The sequence below is a fragment of the Heterocephalus glaber genome, unplaced genomic scaffold (genome assembly GCF_053883595.1).
Source record: "Heterocephalus glaber isolate CG9 unplaced genomic scaffold, H.glaber_assembly_v1.0 deba00001461, whole genome shotgun sequence".
In the NCBI taxonomy this organism is placed as follows: Eukaryota; Metazoa; Chordata; class Mammalia; order Rodentia; family Bathyergidae; genus Heterocephalus; species Heterocephalus glaber.
This window is the reverse complement of record NW_028258308.1, coordinates 3,800,672-3,820,678: the sequence shown is the minus strand read 5'-3', so window position 1 is coordinate 3,820,678 and position 20,007 is coordinate 3,800,672. Positions and strand designations below refer to the sequence as shown.

Genomic DNA, 20,007 nt, shown 5'->3' with positions numbered 1-20,007 from the left:
TTTTTCTGTTTCCTTCTGCTGTTTTACTTTTTGGCCCTGGAGTTGTAGCTCCTTTATGTCCACTCCACAAGTTTTTAGACACTATCTCCTGATTGTATGTGTGAGCACTGGAATCAAACTACACCTCTTAGCAGATGTGTAACTTTGAGTAGATTACACAACCTCCCTACACCTTGGTTTCTGCATTGGTAAAATGGAATAATGATACTTATGCACATATTATTTATATTAACACACATTGAAAATGCCTAAAAAATTCTGACCTTGTTACTAGTGTTTTCTCCTTTTTTTCAAGATTTAAATCTTTCAAGCTCTCTTTACATATATTCTCTGACATAGTTTGTAGACTATACACTAGACTATTAAACTATTCACCTTTCCATATTTAGAGGTCATTTTACCAATATCTCTTTGAAATTAGGATATACAGAACTGAATGAGATGCCATTAATCAGTCAGTATGTGGAAAGACTGTCTCTTTCCATGATTGTCACCAGCGTCTCGATGCAGTCTAATGTTCTCTTAATTTTCACAGCTTCTCTGTTACTCATGGCTTGTATTGAACTTGTAGATAGCAAAAGCTCTTGAGTCTTTTTCATTCAACTTGCTATTAAGATAAATCTCTAGTTTCCTGTACAAATAGTTTTAAACAATGAAATATGTACTCATCTCAGTAAATTGGGGGGGGTCCATATTGATTATATGGTAGCAATGGAAGTTGTGGGAAGTGAACTGATTTGGGATCTATTTAGAGGTTAGATCCAGAAAGCTTGCTGATGAATTGAATGTGACCTGTGAAAAAACAGGCATAGAAGTGTCACGGTAAAGCTCAGTCTTCCTCGAAAGCAACTGGGTGTATGTTAAGGCTACTTAACTGAGATGAGAGAGACTGGTAGATGATCTGGCTTTGGTGGGAAGGGGAAATCAAGAGGTCTATTTTGGATATGTCAACTTGTAGACATCTAGTAGACATTAGGAGAGATATGGAGTAGGCACTTGGTGATGGCATGAGAAGTGGGATTGGATGTCGGAGATCCTGTAGTGTAGATCAACACTTTTAAACTTCTTATATGAGAACCATTGAGGAGCCTTTAAAAATACATAGGCTTTTGGCCTAACCCCAGAGATGTTTATTTAATTGATTTGGTGTGGGACCTTAGAAAAATTTGGAGGAAAAAGAAGAAATGACTCCCTAGTTGATTGTCAAATGCAGCCAGGGTTGAGAAGGCATGTATAAATGCTTTTAAAAGAAGGAAATAGGTGAGATCATCTTGGGAGTTAATATAGGTACAAAAGAGAGAATCATTAATATTCCAGTGATACACGCATAGCTATGTTTAAAGCACCACAATTCACAATAGTTAAAATCTTGGAAGTAGCCTATATGTCCATCAACAGATGAATGAATAAAAAAAATGTGGTATTTACGCACAGTGGAGTACTGTTTTGCCACAAAGAAGGTTAAACTTAGTCATTTGTACAAAAATGGATGTACCTTGAGACCATAATCATAAGTGAAATAAACCAGACACACAAGCTTGAATACCACGTGGTTTCCTCTTATATGAGAAACCCAAAAATGTAAAGAATAAAATGAATGATAGAAAATAGGAGGTAGGGAGATAGATTTTTCTCAAATGGAAAGGGAATGAAGAGATGGAAGAAGGAAGAGGGAAGGAAGAGAGGGGGAAGGGGATTAAAAGAGAACTAAGACGTGTTATACACATGTACCAACTCCCCACAAGGAATGTAATCATTATGTACTGCAAACACGGACTAATAAAAATAAGCATAAAAAAAGATGGAGCTATGGAGCAACTGAGAAAGAGCAAAGGAGTCCAGGAAGGATCCTGATCTTTGATTTCCTTTCAGCTCAAAGTGTGCTTTCCTTGGCAGCATCTCCATGACCCTGGGAGCTGTTAGAAATACTGAGCTGCAGGCCCCATTCAGACCTGCTGAATCAGAATCGCATTTAACAAGAGTCCTAGAGCTCCATGGCCTTCCTCGTCAAGTTTGAAAAGTGCTGGTTCTTATTTTGTTATCAGGATGGAACTGCTTCACATATGAATCTAATCACTTCTCTGTCTTCCTCTCTCTCCCTCCCTACACACACTGTCAACCAACTTGTTGTTCTGTCTTCTTCAAAAGTAGCTTGTAAATGATTAGCTATCTTCTTCAAAGGTAGCTGATAGTTAAGATCACACTTTGGTATTTTACGTTTTTATAAAAAGTAGGTAGTTTTGTTTTTTTTTTTTAGTAGTAGTAGATAGTTTTGGAGGTGACATGTCAGATGACTTTCACACGATCCACAAGTTCAGTAAATTAACCCCTTTTGATTTGAGGGAAGGTATTTAGGCTTTTATTACTTTTTCCCAAACGAACCCTCCGGGCTCCATGATCTACAGTGCCACTGAATTACCAGTTCCTAGACAAAAGCTCTCAGAGTGAAATCACACCAATTAATTGAGTCACACAGTTGCAGAAGCAAGGAGGATGATTGTGGAGACAATTTACGCCTTGTTTTTCTTCTCTCTCTTTTAAACAATTGGGTGCATTATGTTCATTTGCTCCTTTTTTTATATCTATAAAGAAACTTAGCAGAGCAAACTAAAAACCCTGTATTTATTATGAGAGAGCCTGAGTAACTGTTTTGTATATGTTGTATTGATAACTATGTTAAAGTTTTAGAGTAAATTATTTAGTGTAACTGAATGTCCTAATCACGAATAGAAACAAGTGGGAGTAGGACTAGGAGGGTATTTATGGACAATAGTTGGGTCTACCTCTTTCCTTCTTCTTTTAGAGGTCATCTATGAAGTTGGTGAAGAAAAATTGCAGGAGGCTTTAGTTGTTTTTAAAACACTTTCTTATGTTAGGTTGAGGATATTATAAGTTGTTTTATTATTTTTTATCTTCTTTGTACAAGTTACTTAATAATCTATCACACTTAACACAAAGCACATTAAAATTTTACACACTGCATTCAATTTTCTCATGCATTGTAGTTTTAAAGTAATACCTATTGATTAAAAAAAAAAAAAAAGCACATAGGACCAGAGATTTAGCTCAGTGGTGGCGCACCTGGCTCGCAAGTACAAGGTCCTGAGTTTGATTCCCAGTACTGGGGAAAAAAAAAAAAGCTCAGAGATAATCGCTCTTTTTTCATACTCTATTCCTGCTTTCCAGATGCAAGTACTTATGTATTCTGTTCTTCAGTTCTAGTGGTTATCAATACACTCTCAAATAATATGTTCCCTTTTCTTGCTTTCTTGGTCTTATACAGTATCAATTTCAGATACCAAGTGGTAAAATTCAAATAACTTCCATCTTCCACCTTCCCTTCGGCCTAACTCCTGATTTTTGTTCAGTGTATTGTTACTTTGATATTGTCAGTGTTCGTAACATTCTGTTCTATAGCTATAATTAATTTTTCTTTGCTGTGTGTGGAGATTGAGTCTAAAAACGGAAGTCCTAGAAAAACAGCATTTGTAGTATGATTATATAAGCATGATTCACTGCAGTGTGGTTAGATCTAAGAGGAAGCAAATATGACCCATGTCACTAGACCTTACCCCTCTTCTAGGTTCATTGGATCCTCTTTAAATGTATTTTCCATTTTTTTCATGTCTTCTGGGTCATATTCAGCCATCCATCTTTTCTGTATTATGTAACATCTCTCTAGGAGTCATCTGTGGTTTTCTTTTGGAGGGGGGCTAGCTAAGTTCTAAATCACATTTCCTTAGAAATTTAAATGTCCTTGTTATTTATGGTTTAGATCTAAAATGTCCCCCCAAAGGCTCATGTGTTAAAGGCTTGGTCTTCAATGTGGTAGCATTTGGAGTTAGGTCTCTTGGAAGGTGATTGGATCATGAGGGCTTTAACTTAATCAATGGATCAATCTATTGGTGAAGTCATAATTTAAAAGCATTATTGGGAAGTGGTAGAAATTTAGGAGGTAAGGCCTCGTTGCGGGAAATGGGTCATGGAGGCTTGGCATTGGGGAAGATAGCTAATCGCTGGCCCCTTCTTCTTTGACTCTTGCCTTATTTCTGCTTCTTTGCTACCATGATGTGAGCTTTGCTCTGCCACACCCCTCCACTATGATGTTTCTCCCTTGCCACAGACCTAAAAGCAGTGGCACTAGCTTACCATGGACTAAGACCTTTGAAACCATGATCCAAAAATCATCCTTTCCTTCTTATGTTGTTAATCTAAGGTATTTTGTCATAGCAACAGAATGCAGTCTAATACAGTATTGTTCTGCTTTACTCTCTTATGCAATATTGTTGCTAAGAAGTCTGATTCTGTTTCTATAATGGTAAACTCATCTGACCCAAATGCTTTATAATTTCTCCCTTATCTGTGAATTGTATTGAGATGTGTCTGAATAAATGTCTTTCCTCCTCATTAATCCTGGGTGGCATTTAATGCAGGTGTTTTATCTTGTGTTTTATGTGTCTTTAGCTCAGGAATATTTACTTCCATTTGTATTTCTTTTCATAATTCTTCCTCCCGCATTATCTCTACTCCTTCTTTCTGAAACTCACCTTAGATATTGAACCTTTTTAGAGCAGCTTTTCATGTCTCTTACCTTTTTTGTCATTTTTTAATCTCCATTTTCCCCTTCTGATTGGAATGTAGACAACTGTATGATGTAGGTCACCAGTTTGGTCTTTTGCTCTGTCCTGTAGATTTTTCAGTATAGCTGTTGAATTGTTCTGATTTTACTTAGTTTCATTCTTCTAGAAATTCCTAAAATTTTCTGGTGTGCTAATGAACATTTTCCCTGTATGTAGAACTTCTACAGATGAAAAACAGACAGGCAGACAAACAAAAACCCTTTATGTTATTTCAAGATGACCTTGGGTAAGAAGGCACTAAAATAATTTAAATACATGTTTAGCCTACCATTACAAACTACTGCCATGATTGCAAACCACTTTTTCCTTTGATAATAACACTAAGTACAAACAGATGGCTTTGTCAGTGCCCTGAGCTCTGCATGATTGGTACCTGCAGGTACCACAGAGACTTCTTTACTAATACGTAAGTACTAAGGCCTTAGAGTACAACACTAGACACAGACTCCCAACTTGAACAGACACTGCAAGATACAAGAGGATAAACTTTCTTAGAATTGTGTAGCAGGTGACAATAATTGCCTGGAGTGAGAGGTTCGTCCAGTTATTTCAGCAAATATGTTTAATATTTAATCACTTTTCACATGATTCAAGAAATCATAAGAGATCATCCCTGCCCTCAGAGGGTTTACAGTCTGGTAATACTAGTGTATAATCAAGTACATATCAGATATATGATGAAAGGTACAATAAAGCCAGCAGATAATTACAAATAAATATTTCTGGGGTTCAAAAGGAGAATACACATCTGCATTAAGGAATAAGGAAGGGGTGTGGAAGACACTTAGTAGAGTTTGTGTAGAGGAGATACAGAACTTTTGACAAGTGGATGTGGGGCCTGGTAAAGAGAGCTCTTTGTGTAGAGAGAGTAGCAGAGAAAAATTCCAGACATGGGGAAGACAGGGTGATACCAGTTGACCACAGAAATATAGTTTGGTTAGAATGTTGGGTATTTGTTGGAGAGGAGTGTGGGGCTTTTGAGATCAGGATCATTCAGGGTGGAATAGCTGTAGACACCATAAGTTTTTGAGAAAATATTTTGGGATTGTAATGTGGGGATGCCAAAGAGCGACAAAGTGCCAATGAGAAAGATTTGTGTTGAGTTTGGTAAAGAGGGAATTAGAAAAAGGATGGACAGACTGATAAAATTATACGTTCAGAAGATGAATCTCGTAAATCTATGTATGGACGAAATGAAGTAAGAGGCAGCAGAAAAGTAGTCATTTAACAAGTTGATTCTTTGCCAAGTTGATTCTGTGTCTGAGGTGGTCTCTCCAGATAAAAAGGTGAATGAGATCCAGTCCCTGCCTTTGTGGTGGTCCTAGCCTGTGAATGTGAAAAACCAATTGTATTGCCTAAAAAAATCATACAGATGTAATAAGCTATAAGATGTTTAAAAAATGTAATTGAACATTTTTTCTATAGCCAAAAAATATTCAGATTGTCGATTTTGTAATTGTCTTAAACTTTCCTTTTTTATGAACACAGCTAGCACGATCTGTTACTGTCTTATGCAGTATATATTAGCTACTTAAAAGTCTCAGATGTTCACATCGATTTATATGCTTTGCTATATGCTTAATCACCTAGAAATATAAAAATAAGATCATTTAATATAAATGGTTCATTTTGATTGAAAATACTTGTGATTCATGTCTTATTCCTTAGTTTTTTAGAAGAAAAAGAGTAGTTTTGGGTTTGTCAGACTTAGTAAACCTTTTCCCTTTGAATTGTTCTAAGTTTTTTTTTTTAATGATTGGTATACTTAAATTGGAATACTTTTATATGGAAGAGGAATTCAACAAAATAGCTTATTTTAAAATAATAATAATAGATTGATTGGTAAAATTACTCATTGCAAATACTGTAAGCATTTCTTTTTTTTTCTAGTAGAATTTCCTGCATAATCATTTAATGGAGAATGTAGAGTAAAGGCAATTAGTATCTTCAAGTACGTTTTAGTACCACAGAATATTTATAAAGTGTATTTAAAGCATCATTTCCAAAGGTGAAAGAACTTAGCTGAAAGAATTGTAAGGTTTTTGCTACAGTTTATCTTTTTCAAAAACCAAAATTCTAAAGCATATATGCGTATAGATTTTTTTTTATGAAGAGACTTAATTATGTTTTACAGACCTTGATTCTCCCTTATTTCACAGGGATTGGTTTTCATATCCTTGTAATAAATGTATTTCAGAGTAAGAAGACATTATTCTGAAGTAATTGTTCAATCTTTACTATATAACTTCACTGTAATTGACTAGTAGAACACTCCTTCAAAGAGGAGTAACTGTAACATACACGGATTATGCAGTGCTTTTCCCATATAACAAAAATAACTGGATAAAAGGCAGCTCGGCTTCCTGCCCACAGCAGAGGTCTTTATTTTTGCTGATGATACCGCAGCAGGTAGTGTTAGACTTTGGAGGACTGAGTCTGGCTTGACTGGATTTCTTTAGGCTAACTCATATTGCCCTTTTCCCTTTTCAAATGTCTCCCTCTTGCTCATGCTCCTGTACCTCATTACTACTCTTACTCCTGAGATTCCCTCCTTTAAAAAGAAACAAAGGACAAAATCATGTAGAATCTTTTTTTTCCCAAATAATTTGATTGCCAAAGAAATCATAGTATTACTAGAGATCACAAGTCTGTTCTTTTGCCTTTGGGCAGAACCGAACTTGTGAGATGGTCCTATTTTTAAATGTCTCCAGTGAGGGAGCTATCATAATCCATTGCAATATTTAACAGCCCTCTCTGTGAAGAAATTCTTTTATCCAATTTAAATAATTCATGGATCTGTCTAAGCCTTTATTTTTTTCTTCAGTGCATATGAACTGGTCTTCTTTCTTTGTATAAGACTTTCTCATGGTACTTGAAAACTTAACTCTAACACTGCCCCACTAGTACATCTGTTTCTGCCACTTGTACATCACAATATTTTCTATCCCCTCTATCATCCTTATCTCTCCCCAGGGGCTATACCACAGCTCTTTCTTCCTTTTGTTTATGAGATTCAGAGAGTATCTTGGACCTCTAGTGGAGAGGGTGACAGGAGCTAAGTGTAGGGTCAAATTATAGCAGACACACTCCATTAGGTACACTCCTGTGTGCTCACAGATGGCTCTCTGTTGGAAAAGTGGTCATCCTTCTAGACAATAGTCTCCATACCTCTAGACTTCAGATTTCTCTTTCTAGTTTTGCCATTCTGCAGATTCCCCGCCAGTTTTTCCATTGTGAGATACTTTTGTATCTTCACTTCTGTGATATATAATCACATGTCTGGTATATTTGGCCATTTCTATTTTGTTTTTTTCTAAGTATTGCTACTGGTTTGTGATTTTAAAACTCTTTATACTGAGGTAAAGTTTGTACATGTGATTATTGGTTCTTTATTGCGTAGTCTAATAAGTTTTGATATGTTTCTGCATCTGGGTAACCAACATCCTAGTCAAGATTCAGAGTATATTCATAGTCTCAGAAATTTTCCTTACGGCTCCTACCGGGCACGGCCACCGACTGTTCTGATTTCCATCACTATTGATTTGTGCTACCTATTCTTGAATGTCATATAAACATAGTATAGAATTTATTCTGATTATTTTCACTCACAAATATTAGTAATTTGTTTTTGTTATTGTTGCTGTGCTGGAGATTAATTGAACCCAGAGCTTCATACATCCCAGGCTCTACCACTGAGCTACATCTATAGCCCTTGTTTTGTTGTTGTTGTTGTTGTTGTTGTTTGTTTGTTTTAAATGGTTAAGTAGGATTCTATTGTTTATTCTGTTGGTGGATGTTTATTTTCAGTATTTGGTATTATAATGCTGCAATGAGCGTTTTTGCACAAGTTGTGAACATAATGTTTTCATTTCTTTTGGTTATACCTAGGAGTGTATATATGACTCTATAAAAATTGGTTAAATAGTTTTAAACTTCAACTAGCAATACATGTGACTTCTAGTTGCTCTATGTTTTTGATATTTTCTGTTGTCACTCTTCAGATTTAATCGTCTAATAGATATGAAATAATATCTCATGTGTTTGTATTTTGTTTCTGTGATTATTAATGATGTTGGGTCCCTTTTATGGTTATACTTATATCTTCCTTTTCAAAATATATGTTCAAATATTTTGCCTGTTTTTGAATTGAATTGTTGATTTGTAGGAGTTTTTTGCACTTTTGGATTTGAGTCCCTTGTCAGATATAAATATTGAAAATATTTTTCCCAATCTATGGCTTACATTTTTGTTTTCTTCATTATGTGTTTTGATAAATAACAGAATTTTTCAATTTTGAGAAAATCCAATTTATCAATTGGCTTTCCTCCACCCTATCACTAAGATATTTTTCTATTTTTTCTGCTAGAGAACTTACAGTTTTAGCTTTCACATTCCATTGAAATTCATCTCCAATTAATTTTTCTGCATGATGTGGGATAGTGGTCAAGTCTCAGTTTCCCCCCTTTGAATTTCTAATTGTTCAAGAATCCTCTTTTGAAAAGATTTTTCTTTTCCCCAGTTGAATTTCTTTGACATTTTTGTCAGCTGTCCATTTGTGCGTGGGTGTATTCCAATGTTGTTTTAAGTCTGAAACTATGAACTATCTTTCACAGTTAATGCTATGTTGAAATTATGTGAATGTACTTTCTCCAGGGTATTAATGAAAACATTGGACTAGAAAACAGAAACCAGATAATCCAATTTGATTGAGGCCTTACCTGACCTCTTCAGTATTAAAACCTGCTCTCCCACATCCTTCTTTCTCTCTCTGTATTTCTGATTGATCCTCACTTTATGGCTTTCTGTAAGGAGTAGTTGTGTTGCCTTCAGAGTTCCTGCCACAAGGTCATTCCTCCTCATCCAGCCCCACAACCCCAGCCCTCAAGGTCAAGTGGGAAACAGCTTTGGGCAGGGGCAGGGAAAGGGCAGATTCTTTGCCAGAATCAAACTATTTTCCAAATAGGTGGAAACCTGACCTTTTATCAGGAAATATTTCCCATCCTGCCATGAATCCTCAAAGCCAGCAACTCAAGTTACTGCGGTAAATTTTCTTAATAAATTTTCCTGCTCTCTGCAAACTACCATCATAATTATTAAATATGTACTAAAATAGAAAACGTAATATTCAGGGTAGTGAGTGACATGAATTTCCTACATTGTGCTTCAGTGAATTGCATTCTCAATAGCTACCCTCCCTTACAGAAACTCACAAGATTTGTCTTTTTTAAAGACTTGTCTGTCATTTGGATACTCCTTTTTAAGGCCATCCACAAAAAGGCTATATATCAGTTACATGACTATTCTCTCATAGCCACCAAATGAGTTTGGGAGGAAAATACTTGTTTGCTGTGGTTTGCTACATAATTTGTTTCACATTTTTCAGATGCCCGCAATTTGCTTAGCATAAAATGCTCAGCTGCCCATTTCCAGAATGTATTATGCGTTTAGTTATGTGGCTAAGATGCAGGAAGGTGGATGCCAATTAGCAGTACTCCTCACATTTCCCCAGGTGTTTGTTACACCTTAGTGTGCCCCAGGTTTCTCAGAAGCCTTAGAGACTAGAAATAATTCCTACTCCTCCCACATCTCAGAATCCAGTGCCTGAAATGTACTGTGCATATAGGAGGCACTAAAGAGAATTTCAAAAATGATGGGCTAACAGTTTACCATTCATGAAAAGTAGGTGAGGACACATAAATATGTGATTACATATATTGTGCAACATATTCAAAGCTAAAGAACCTAACTATAGAATTGTCTTTTTAATTAGTTTTCCAAGAGATACAGTTTTTTTCTACTTACCCATCCATATCTTAACACTCACCCCTCTAGAGATAGCATTTATTTTTTTAAATTTATTCACTCAGCAAGAATGTGTTCACGTACACCAAAGTAGGTGCTGATGACACCAAGATGAATAATGTATATAGCCCCAGCTCTCCAGGAAGTTGCAATCCAGCAGGGGGAAGCAGATGTAAAACTGAGTGAGATAAAGTCCATAATAATGAGTATGCATAAGATGTTCTGGGTTTGCTTAAGAACAGTACCTTGATCAGACTTGGTTGGGGAAAGTTGGGAGAACCTATCCCAAGGAGGCAATGCCTGAGCTGGGTCATGAAAGCCAAGTAGCCCCCTTACCAGTGAAAAACAGACTGTCATATTGATCTAAACAAGATTCAGAACTTAGATCTTGGCCTTATTTATACCTGATTCCAAACAACAGAAGCATTATGCTAGACAGACAAAATCCGAGTGAAACAAATCCTACGTAATTATCAACTGCGTATGTACAGTGATACATATGTAGAAGTCCTGGGTACCCTTGAGGTGGGAGGTGGAAAGAAAGATAGACTCTTCTCAATGAGTTTTTGTGGAGGAGGAATGACATATTTGAGGTTGGAAGTGATAAGAGAATGATTTCTTGCTGAAGGTGGAAAATATGAGGAGAAACGGTCTATTCATTCAGATGGAGGACTATAAAACTCATGATTTAGAACATTAATTTGATTTAGGTGGTAACTGGGAGCCATCTCTAGATTGCAAAAACACTAGTGATGTCAACAAGACTGGGTCTCGGGAATTATTCCTGTTTACTATGGTTGTAATTTGCTGGTTCTTTTCCTACTTCCTTAGTTCCTAGTTTTTTCTCTCCTAAATACAAGTATTTCCAAAATAATGCCCCATGTTCTACTTTTTCCCCCACAACACTGCCTTTCAAACTGGGTTCCTAGGTGCTACCACAGGCTGGCCTTGATCGACCTACATTCTTGATTTAGGATAAAATTGGAACCAGATCTGGAGTAGAGAGAAGGGTTGGGTAGAATGAAAGCTGAAGAAAATGAGTTTGCAAGAAAAAGGAACACTGGGATATAGAATACGGGCAAAAAGAATAAATGTGAATGAAGAAACATGTTTTTTGTTTCTTTTGTTGGAAGGAGTTTATTTTTTTATGAAGTGCTGATTATTTGCAACTGCCATCCTCAGAGTGCTGATAGATTTAAGTTAGTATGACCAGAGAATTTTATGTGGCAAGTCTGAGGTAGCCAGAGGGTGGAAAAGAAAATGATCATTAGATGAAAATTCCCCAGCACAGTGTTCTCCACAAATAAATAATAAAGAAAAAAACAAATAAAAGATGGACTATGGTGGGATTGTGAGATTCTTAGTCCATTCTGATATTACGTTGGAAAAACAACTTGTAAAAATCATCTTGGATGTTTGTTATTTTGAAGTTGAAACATTTCCAGTTGTGGCCAAATCATATTTGAATGATTATTTGACCTAGACATCGTGAGAACAGTACTTAAGACTTACTGTTAAAGAATGAATATTTTTATGAAACACTATTTTACTTTGTAAGGAAAAGCCAATATTTTATTTTGTTATACAAATGAGTTTAAAAAATTCTTTCCTAAACCCATTTCGCTGCTTGTTATTTTGTGTGTGGTTCTTTCTGTTACTATAATTTCTTTGTGCCTTGCTTCTTTCTGAAAAGTTTTTGAAAGTCAAGTTGGAATCAGGCAAGAGTTTGTAACAATTTAGATATAACTCAATTATTAAGTTATACACATTTTTATATCTGTTTCCACTATAAGAGGGACTTCTAGATTTTCTTTTAGTGGTTATTGAATCTTTTTTACTTTATGGAGCAGTAAGAAATGCATGAAGGAATTTGAATTTAGAGAGGCTGTCTTGCATGTATATGTCTGGGCATTGGCATTTAGAGTCTATAAAATAAATTGGCAGTGAATGTTTTATTTACCTGTTAGAATCACAGCTAGATCATCAAGTAACATTTTGCCAGATATATTGGAATACACTTGATGGCACAGAAATGGAAGTGTAAGGCATTTAATCAAAAATATTTGTGTGCAGATTGCATGAGGATTTTAATGTCTTATATGAAAACATGCATGTATAATTTAGAAACACAAATTATTCGAGAAGTAAACCTTATCCACTGTCATGCTTTTTTAAGAGCAAAGTAATTCACTGTTACTGAAATTATTTTAGATGAGAAATTGTTATAATTCTTTTGCCTGTCCACATTGCCAAGCTTTTTGATAAAGCTGGCAGCGTGAATGACAGCCACACACCCAAGGTTAGACTGCAGCATTGGTTTCTCTCTTTTGGAGCCTCCCTTTCATGTGTAGCCAAGTGAAAGTCTCCAAGTGAAATGTAAGCCCTGTGGATCCTCAGGAGCCTCGGCCTGATGAGAGAATCCAAAAGAAAAGCAGCAGTTTGGAAAGGCTGCTGAAGGCACCGACAGCAGAGGGCCAGGGTGATGACATGACTCGCAGACCTTTCTAAGCAGATCAATGAGAAGGCATCACCTCCCTGGGCTCTGGACGTATTTTGCCCAGAAGGGTAGTCCTGGGTTTTCAAACCAATTGTTTTGGCTTTATCCTTCAGATGTTGCAGAAGGAAAATGTGTTCTTTTATTGCTCTTCCAAGTCGTTTAACCATTTATCCTTAATCATCAGCAGTCTGTGTGGGAATAAGTCTTCTAAAGATCACTGAACTTTGCTTGATTTGAAATCAGAGTAGAATTCATTTTGTTTAATGTGGGAAGCCTTCTTTCGAGAAACCTGACACAAACTGGCTTTTTAGTGACGTAGAATTTAATCAAAAGAGAACACCATAGAAAAACACTGCCAGATGTACAAATGTCTGCTCATGGGATAGATTGCCATAAGCTTTGTAATTCTTTCTCTGTGGTTACTGATCATTGAGATAATTGTAGCAGTCAACATTTAGCAAGTCAGTGTGAATTAATGAATTTTTGGTTGCATCACAAGGATGTAACCCTAGGCTGGCTGTTAATGTATATCATCGTTAATCATAAGTTTTCTCCTTGCCACTTGTTCTATTAATAATATTTGATGATTTTAGAAGCACTAATAGATTTGCTTTGTGGAAAAGTTATAAGTCCATTAGACCACTGGTGTGTGTGAAAATGATCTATAAAGAAATAAGTTCTCTTAGTTCCCACATCAGCATATTACAAAAGAACCATACTGTGGGTCATTTGGAATTTTACAGATCTCTTCAAAGAGCAGTTCAGAATGGTTTCTCAGAGTGCTAAATCTGTATCTTGGTGCATGGATTTGCCTGGCATGAATTTGGGCAGAGTGGGCCAAGTGGAGCCAAGTGAGGTGGGGAAAAATTGAGAGAACAGGCCATAATGGTGAATAGAGTTATTTGTCACTGAGTTTGTAATAGGATTTTCAATTAATTCCTGCAGGCTTCCAATGCCTTACATTAGCCCTGTCAAGATGAACTACTGCCACATCTAAAATGCCATCCCCTATTAAACGGTGCATGTCAGTGAATTTGTAATTTCTTCTGTTCAACCAGAAGATGAATGGTTTCCACTTAGAAGACAAATGTGTGCTCAGAAATGCACATTTCAAAATTCTGAACACTTCCTGGGAGGAACATTCTTTGCATTGTTATACAGTGAATATATATTAAAATGTAATTGCTGTGTGAATCCATCCAAAAGGAAAGCATCCAGCTGCATAGAGACAAACACACTGTCAGGTGCCCCATTTCACTGGTGACCAAGCTTTTCATGCTGGTGGTGGTGATGGTGGTGGTGGTAGTGGTATAGTTTATGCATGTCGCCTTTATTGCCTTCTGAACCATTTGAGGGCATTTATGCACACAAATTTGCTAAATCTGCACAACAAACCAAATTAAGAAACTAAAGCTCTCTCAGAGAGATTAACCTGACCAAGATCACACAACTATTGAGTGTGCTGAGATTCAAGCTGTGGATCTGTGCTTCCAACCCATTCACTATTCTGCCTGATCAATCTCATTAGCTACATTTTAAGAGTTGGCTTAGTTCTCTTGTCAGCTCTCTACCCCTCTCCCACAATAATACTTACTGCTGTGTTTATCTATTGCTATTTTCTCAAACTTATCTTGGGAAATATTGTTAAGCTGTGATAACCAGAATTCAAGGAATACATAATACAGAAGAGAATATTGTGAAGTACATATGAGGATGGACAACGATTAGACTTCTTCCTTCCACAGTTGGGCACTGAATGGAATGACCACAGCTCATGACATTATGAAGGGCCAGAATTCCTGGGCGGTATTTCCTTTCTGGAAAAATAGGACACAGCAGGATTGCTTACACGATTATGTCAAGGCTGAATAACAGGGGTTGTGCCATTAGAGGCCAGGTCTTACACGGCAGGATCCAAAAGTTAGAGAGCTTAGAAGGGCATCAGTACTTCTGGGAGGCTCAACTCCTGTCTTCCAAGGATGTTAGCCTCTCCAAGCAGCTCTAATTAACTAACTGAAGCATCACATGAACCAATCCCTGGCGTGTTGACTACCAGTAGCATTTTGAGAGCAAGAATTACTATTCCTCTTAAGCCAAACAAAAATTAGCAAAAAAAAAGTTTAGCTTGTGAGTAGACCAAACTCTAAATCTTTGACTAGAAAACAAACTACTTACTGAAAATCATATTATGAAGTTCTGTTGCATTAAGGGTATAAAACTTCGATCCAATTTGGAAGGGGATGGAGAAGTAGTATGAGTTCTACCTATTGATTTATTTTGTTGGAAAAATTAAACTTAAAAAAAAAAGTTCAACTGGCTTAGGCCTGTGCCTTGTACGTAGCTGTCTGTCTACCTGTATATTCATGCCTGTTTTCCATTCTACTGCCAGGCTCATCTGTTTGACTCATGTCCTATCATGCCCATCTGTGCTTCAAACCCGACACAGCAATCTAAAGTCATAATCATGTCATTCAGGGCCCTTCATAAATTGGCCTCTGCCTGTTTCTCATATATTTAATGTTCCTTAATTCTCATACTGGAACATTGCATTCTTTATAAACCCTATTCTTTCCACACCGTGTGCTGATTCTCACGTCCACGCCCTTGCTAGTGCTGTCCCCCTCTGCCTAGAATACTCTCACCTTTCTTTTTATTCATCCACTCCAACTTTGTTTGGCTAACACTAATGTATCTTTTAAGACTTGGGGAAAGTATTTCCTTTTCCCACTCCCAAACCTCAGAGTTCTCCCAGTGTGCATATCTATATCATTACATTTACCACATCATATCATCATTATTTCTAATGCCTTAGCCCCTAACCAAAAGAACTGTGCCTTATTCCTTTTTAAATTCTTAGCACTAGCACGTTCCATGGTAAAAAAGTTAAAACTTATAAATGTTTTTGGATGAATGAATAATTGAATGAGGACATGAGCTGGTAATCTCATTCAATGAATTATTATAGACATGTTTGATTTACTATGTATCCTCTGAATCAGTAATAGTAATAGGCAGCAGTGCTTTGGAGAGGCCAGAGATACTAAAATGACAACTAATGCTCAAGAATGGGCACCTCCAATGCCACTGGGAAGTATCATATTTGATCCATTTGATGATTAAAATGCATCAGGGGTAAACACAATTTTAAATCTGTCATTTAAAACTATAATGCAGTGCAGTAACATTTAAAACAGACTATCAGTGCTCTCTAACCAAGAAAGAGCAAACAAAGTTGACTGATCTTAAACTGAAAAGCTGTCTAAATTCTCACAGATTATAAATTCTGAGAGGGCAGGGACTGGGACTATCTTATTTACGCTCATATTCTAGATTCTAGCATAGGATAGACCCTCAAATACCTGTTGAGTTCTTGAAAGAATAATATCTCCTGCCCACATTAAAAGCAGTATCAGGGTTTTCGTTTGTTTGTTTTTTGGTACCAGGATCAAACACAGGACCTCACGCTTGCCAGGCAGGTGGGCTGCCACTGAGCTAAATCCCCAGCCCTCAGGAAAATATTTGCCCCAAATCCAAACTTTTATTTATTTATTTATTTACTTATTTTTTTTTTTCTTTCAAACTTTTATTTTTATCAATTGCGTTTAAGAGCAGTTAGCAGATTGGTGAATTAGGCTTCTGTTTTTCTCAGTGCTTATCGTTTATCTTGAATGACATAGTTAATATAGAAATTAAGTATTCTTTTTTATGAATGTTTGAATTTCATGCCAGGGAGTCAGACTCAGTAGTCATATGTTCATATACTAATAATCCCAAGGAAACAAGGCAAAAGCTCCCCTTAAATTAAATATGAGAATAGAAGTCTACAGTGTAGGTGCACGGATACCCTATTGTCCTTGTTCCCCTGACGGACAGTTGTTTTGTTTTTGGTATTATTATATTTGGTATATATTGGCATATATAAATAGTTATTTTTAATAATGCAAGATTTTCTTCGAAGGGGGAAGGTTTGGATTTGAGCTTGACCATTGACAGTACATTTATATTTTTGAGAGGCATTTTTGAGCTGTTTTTTCATTAAAATTTATCTTTTTCGTTAAGGGTATACCTCAGTTACCATGTGCCAAAGCATTATACAACTACGAAGGAAAAGAACCTGGAGACCTTAAATTCAGCAAAGGTGACATCATCATTTTGCGACGACAAGTGGATGAAAATTGGTACCATGGGGAAGTCAATGGAATCCATGGTTTTTTCCCCACCAATTTTGTGCAGATTATTAAACCATTACCTCAGCCCCCACCTCAGTGCAAAGCACTTTATGACTTTGAAGTGAAAGACAAGGAAGCAGACAAAGATTGCCTTCCATTTGCAAAGGTAAATTAGAGTGAAATTTATCATTTCTTTTGTACCTGAAATATGGCTGGCATTGCCTTTTGCAAAAAGATAATTTTGTCTGAACCATCTCTCTGTGTTTCTAAAAATACCTGGAAGCAGTCTTCTTTAAGGAAAATAATTTTACACATAGACTTCTATGAAAGATAATCTTGATTGATGCTCTCTACATGGTAGTCTTTTCGTATTTAGAGCCTACATTTATTTCTAAGCCACTTTACAGAGTATATGTAGCACCTAGGAATTTTAAAGTACTGAATTATGAATAACAAATGAAACATCATTACTTTCTTATTTTATATGTAAATTTTCTTTGCTTAAAAACAGAAATGAATAAATTTACTGAATTGATAAAATAGTTTAGAATTTTAAGCAGAATATTGGTTTTGTAAAGAAAAGCAATAGAACATGTATTTGAGTGGGCATTTGGCATGTTAGAGAGAAAGGGAGAAGTATCTGAGGATCGATCTAAACAGAAATTCAAGATGCTAGGGTTTGTGGCACTTGAGTTTTTATGGATCTAAATAAGCAGCCAGCCACTTGTGTAGAAGTTTGTAATTTTGTAATTGTCTAGAAAAAGAAAACAAAAACCAGGATGACTGATAGGTATCATGTAGTTCATGAAAACATTGAATTTGTGCGCTAAAGATGTGTCATAGCACTTTTATTCATCTGTTGTTGAAATTTGAGTCCCTTTATTGAGATAGAAAATTAAGTGACAAACTTAATGGGATCAGGGAGACTAATGATTTGCTTTTTCTTCAGGATGACGTTCTGACTGTGATCCGCAGAGTGGATGAAAACTGGGCTGAAGGGATGCTGGCAGACAAAATAGGAATATTTCCAATTTCATATGTTGAGGTAAGTTAGTCTATAGAATCTTGAATTGTGTTAGTACTTAGTTTAGTTAATACATCGTAAATGTGTAGTTGGAGTATTAAGAAGTATTCACAACACAAAGCACCAGGAGTGTTCTTTTCAGGATCACAGGATAGATTAGGAAGAACTCCTTCATTCTGCTCTTCAATTACCGAAGACTATGAAATGTGTGAAGCTCTTTGTCTCCCTGCTGAGAGCATTCCTGTGACTTGTTAAAGGTACCATAGTCCTGCTGTCCATTGTCTGTCCTGTTTCCAAGTGTTCTATTCTATTTGCTGGCTTTGGGGTCAGAAAGTTAATAAAGTTCCTGAGTCAAGTAGGAGATTAATATATTTATTTGTCTACTTATTTCTTCCATTATCTGCCACGTCATCAGAACTAGAATAGTGATTCATAGGGTAATAAGTAATTTATTAAATAAATGGACAAATCTCTCTCAATCACATGCCAGGAACTTCTTAGCTACCCCTTCCTCTTTTAATTAATTAGTGTTACTTAAAAAGCTTGTGGTTAAACCTGGCCTAGTGAAGTCTTTTTAAAAGAGTGTATAAAGTAACACAGTTCTATTATTTTAAAGAAAAGCAGAAATTAAAAGTGAACTGGTACAATTTATACTAGATCTTTATTATATCATATATCATAAATTGTCCTTTAGTAATAAACATTTTTTTGCTGAAAACGAAGTGTTTCAAAGAATGAATCAATCATAGTCCAAACAACCAAACAAGTTTATTGAGGTCACAAAAGGGTTCTGGAAAGATACCTGTGTGATACATAAATAGAGGTTAACCAAGCAAATGGCAAAAGGAGCATTTTCAGGCAGGAACAATATCCAGGCGGGTGACCGGCATGTGCAAAAGCCAAAAAGTAAGAGAGAGCGCACAAGTTATTTGAGGAATTGAAAGTGATTCTGGGGTTTAAAATACCAAAGCATGTATCTTAAGCATGTAAAAAAGAAAAAGTACTATCACTTGTATTTTGTCATCTTTTTATCTGATTCTGAAGATTAAAATGACATTATATCATTGTACCCAGCACTCAGTTTCCTCCTTAGGCAGTGAGATTGCCAAAAAAACAGCTTGTCTATGGGAAAGTAATTCAAACCATGTACAAGTCTTGAATTTTATCTATACCCTTCAGATGTTTCTGTCTTTTGACTTTTTTTCCTTTTTTGAGAGTAAACAACAGAAAAAATCGTTAACTGGCAATCTTTTTTTGTACATTATTTATATAGTCTTATGTGTGGGTCGTGGAAAACTACAGGCATTTCCAAGTATTTGAATAATTACATTAAAGTTCACAAACAATCACAAGATTAGTAGTGAAAGCCTGTCTTTACTTGTTAGGTATTATCAATATTACATGCTGACACTTGGTTTGTGATGCATGAAAAGGCATCACTCTGTTTTTGTTATTGGACAGGTGTAGATTGTATAGATAGGCATTAAAAGATCTACCCACAGAAAGTCTAGAGTCACTTCCAATCACTTGAGTCATTAGTACTATTTACTCTTACTTAAATCGGAAAGGTAAACTTCTGCCCGAGTGGAAAGTACTTTCATTCTTTTCCCTGTTTTCTTTCATATGAGTATTTTCCTTTATTAGAATCAGAATTTTTCTAGTTAAGATATGGTAAACAAATCATCTATCTTAAAGAGCCTGTGAACTTTTCTTTGATGTCAGGCCATCAGATTGAAGCTCCTGGAAGAAAGCAGAGCATCTGGGGATTAGTGACACCTGGCTTAGCCCTTAGGGTATTGAAATAGAGGCAGATTTCAATTACGGCCTTCTAAACCCCAGCCATTTCAATGGTGCAGAGAGTATCTTGCACGGCAG

General features: G+C 36.2%; 2 protein-coding genes across 5 annotated transcripts in view; one reads left to right on the top strand and one right to left on the bottom strand.

The window, feature by feature from the left end:
* Sh3rf1 (SH3 domain containing ring finger 1) overlaps nucleotides 1-20,007 on the top strand; it is a 166,711-nt gene that overhangs the window by 91,122 nt on the left and 55,582 nt on the right. For all 4 annotated transcript variants that reach the window (XM_021264926.2, XM_004852919.3, XM_004852920.3 and 1 more), the window contains 2 exons: nucleotides 16,999-17,274; nucleotides 18,058-18,153. In XM_021264926.2, coding sequence (XP_021120585.1) covers nucleotides 16,999-17,274; nucleotides 18,058-18,153 — 372 coding nt within the window. The remainder of the gene's footprint in view (nucleotides 1-16,998; nucleotides 17,275-18,057; nucleotides 18,154-20,007) is intronic.
* LOC147826712 (uncharacterized) overlaps nucleotides 18,850-20,007 on the bottom strand; it is a 43,348-nt gene continuing 42,190 nt past the window's right edge. Inside the window, exon 5 of the mRNA XM_087217003.1 lies at nucleotides 18,850-19,872. The gene's annotated coding sequence lies outside the window, so the exon portion shown is untranslated. The remainder of the gene's footprint in view (nucleotides 19,873-20,007) is intronic.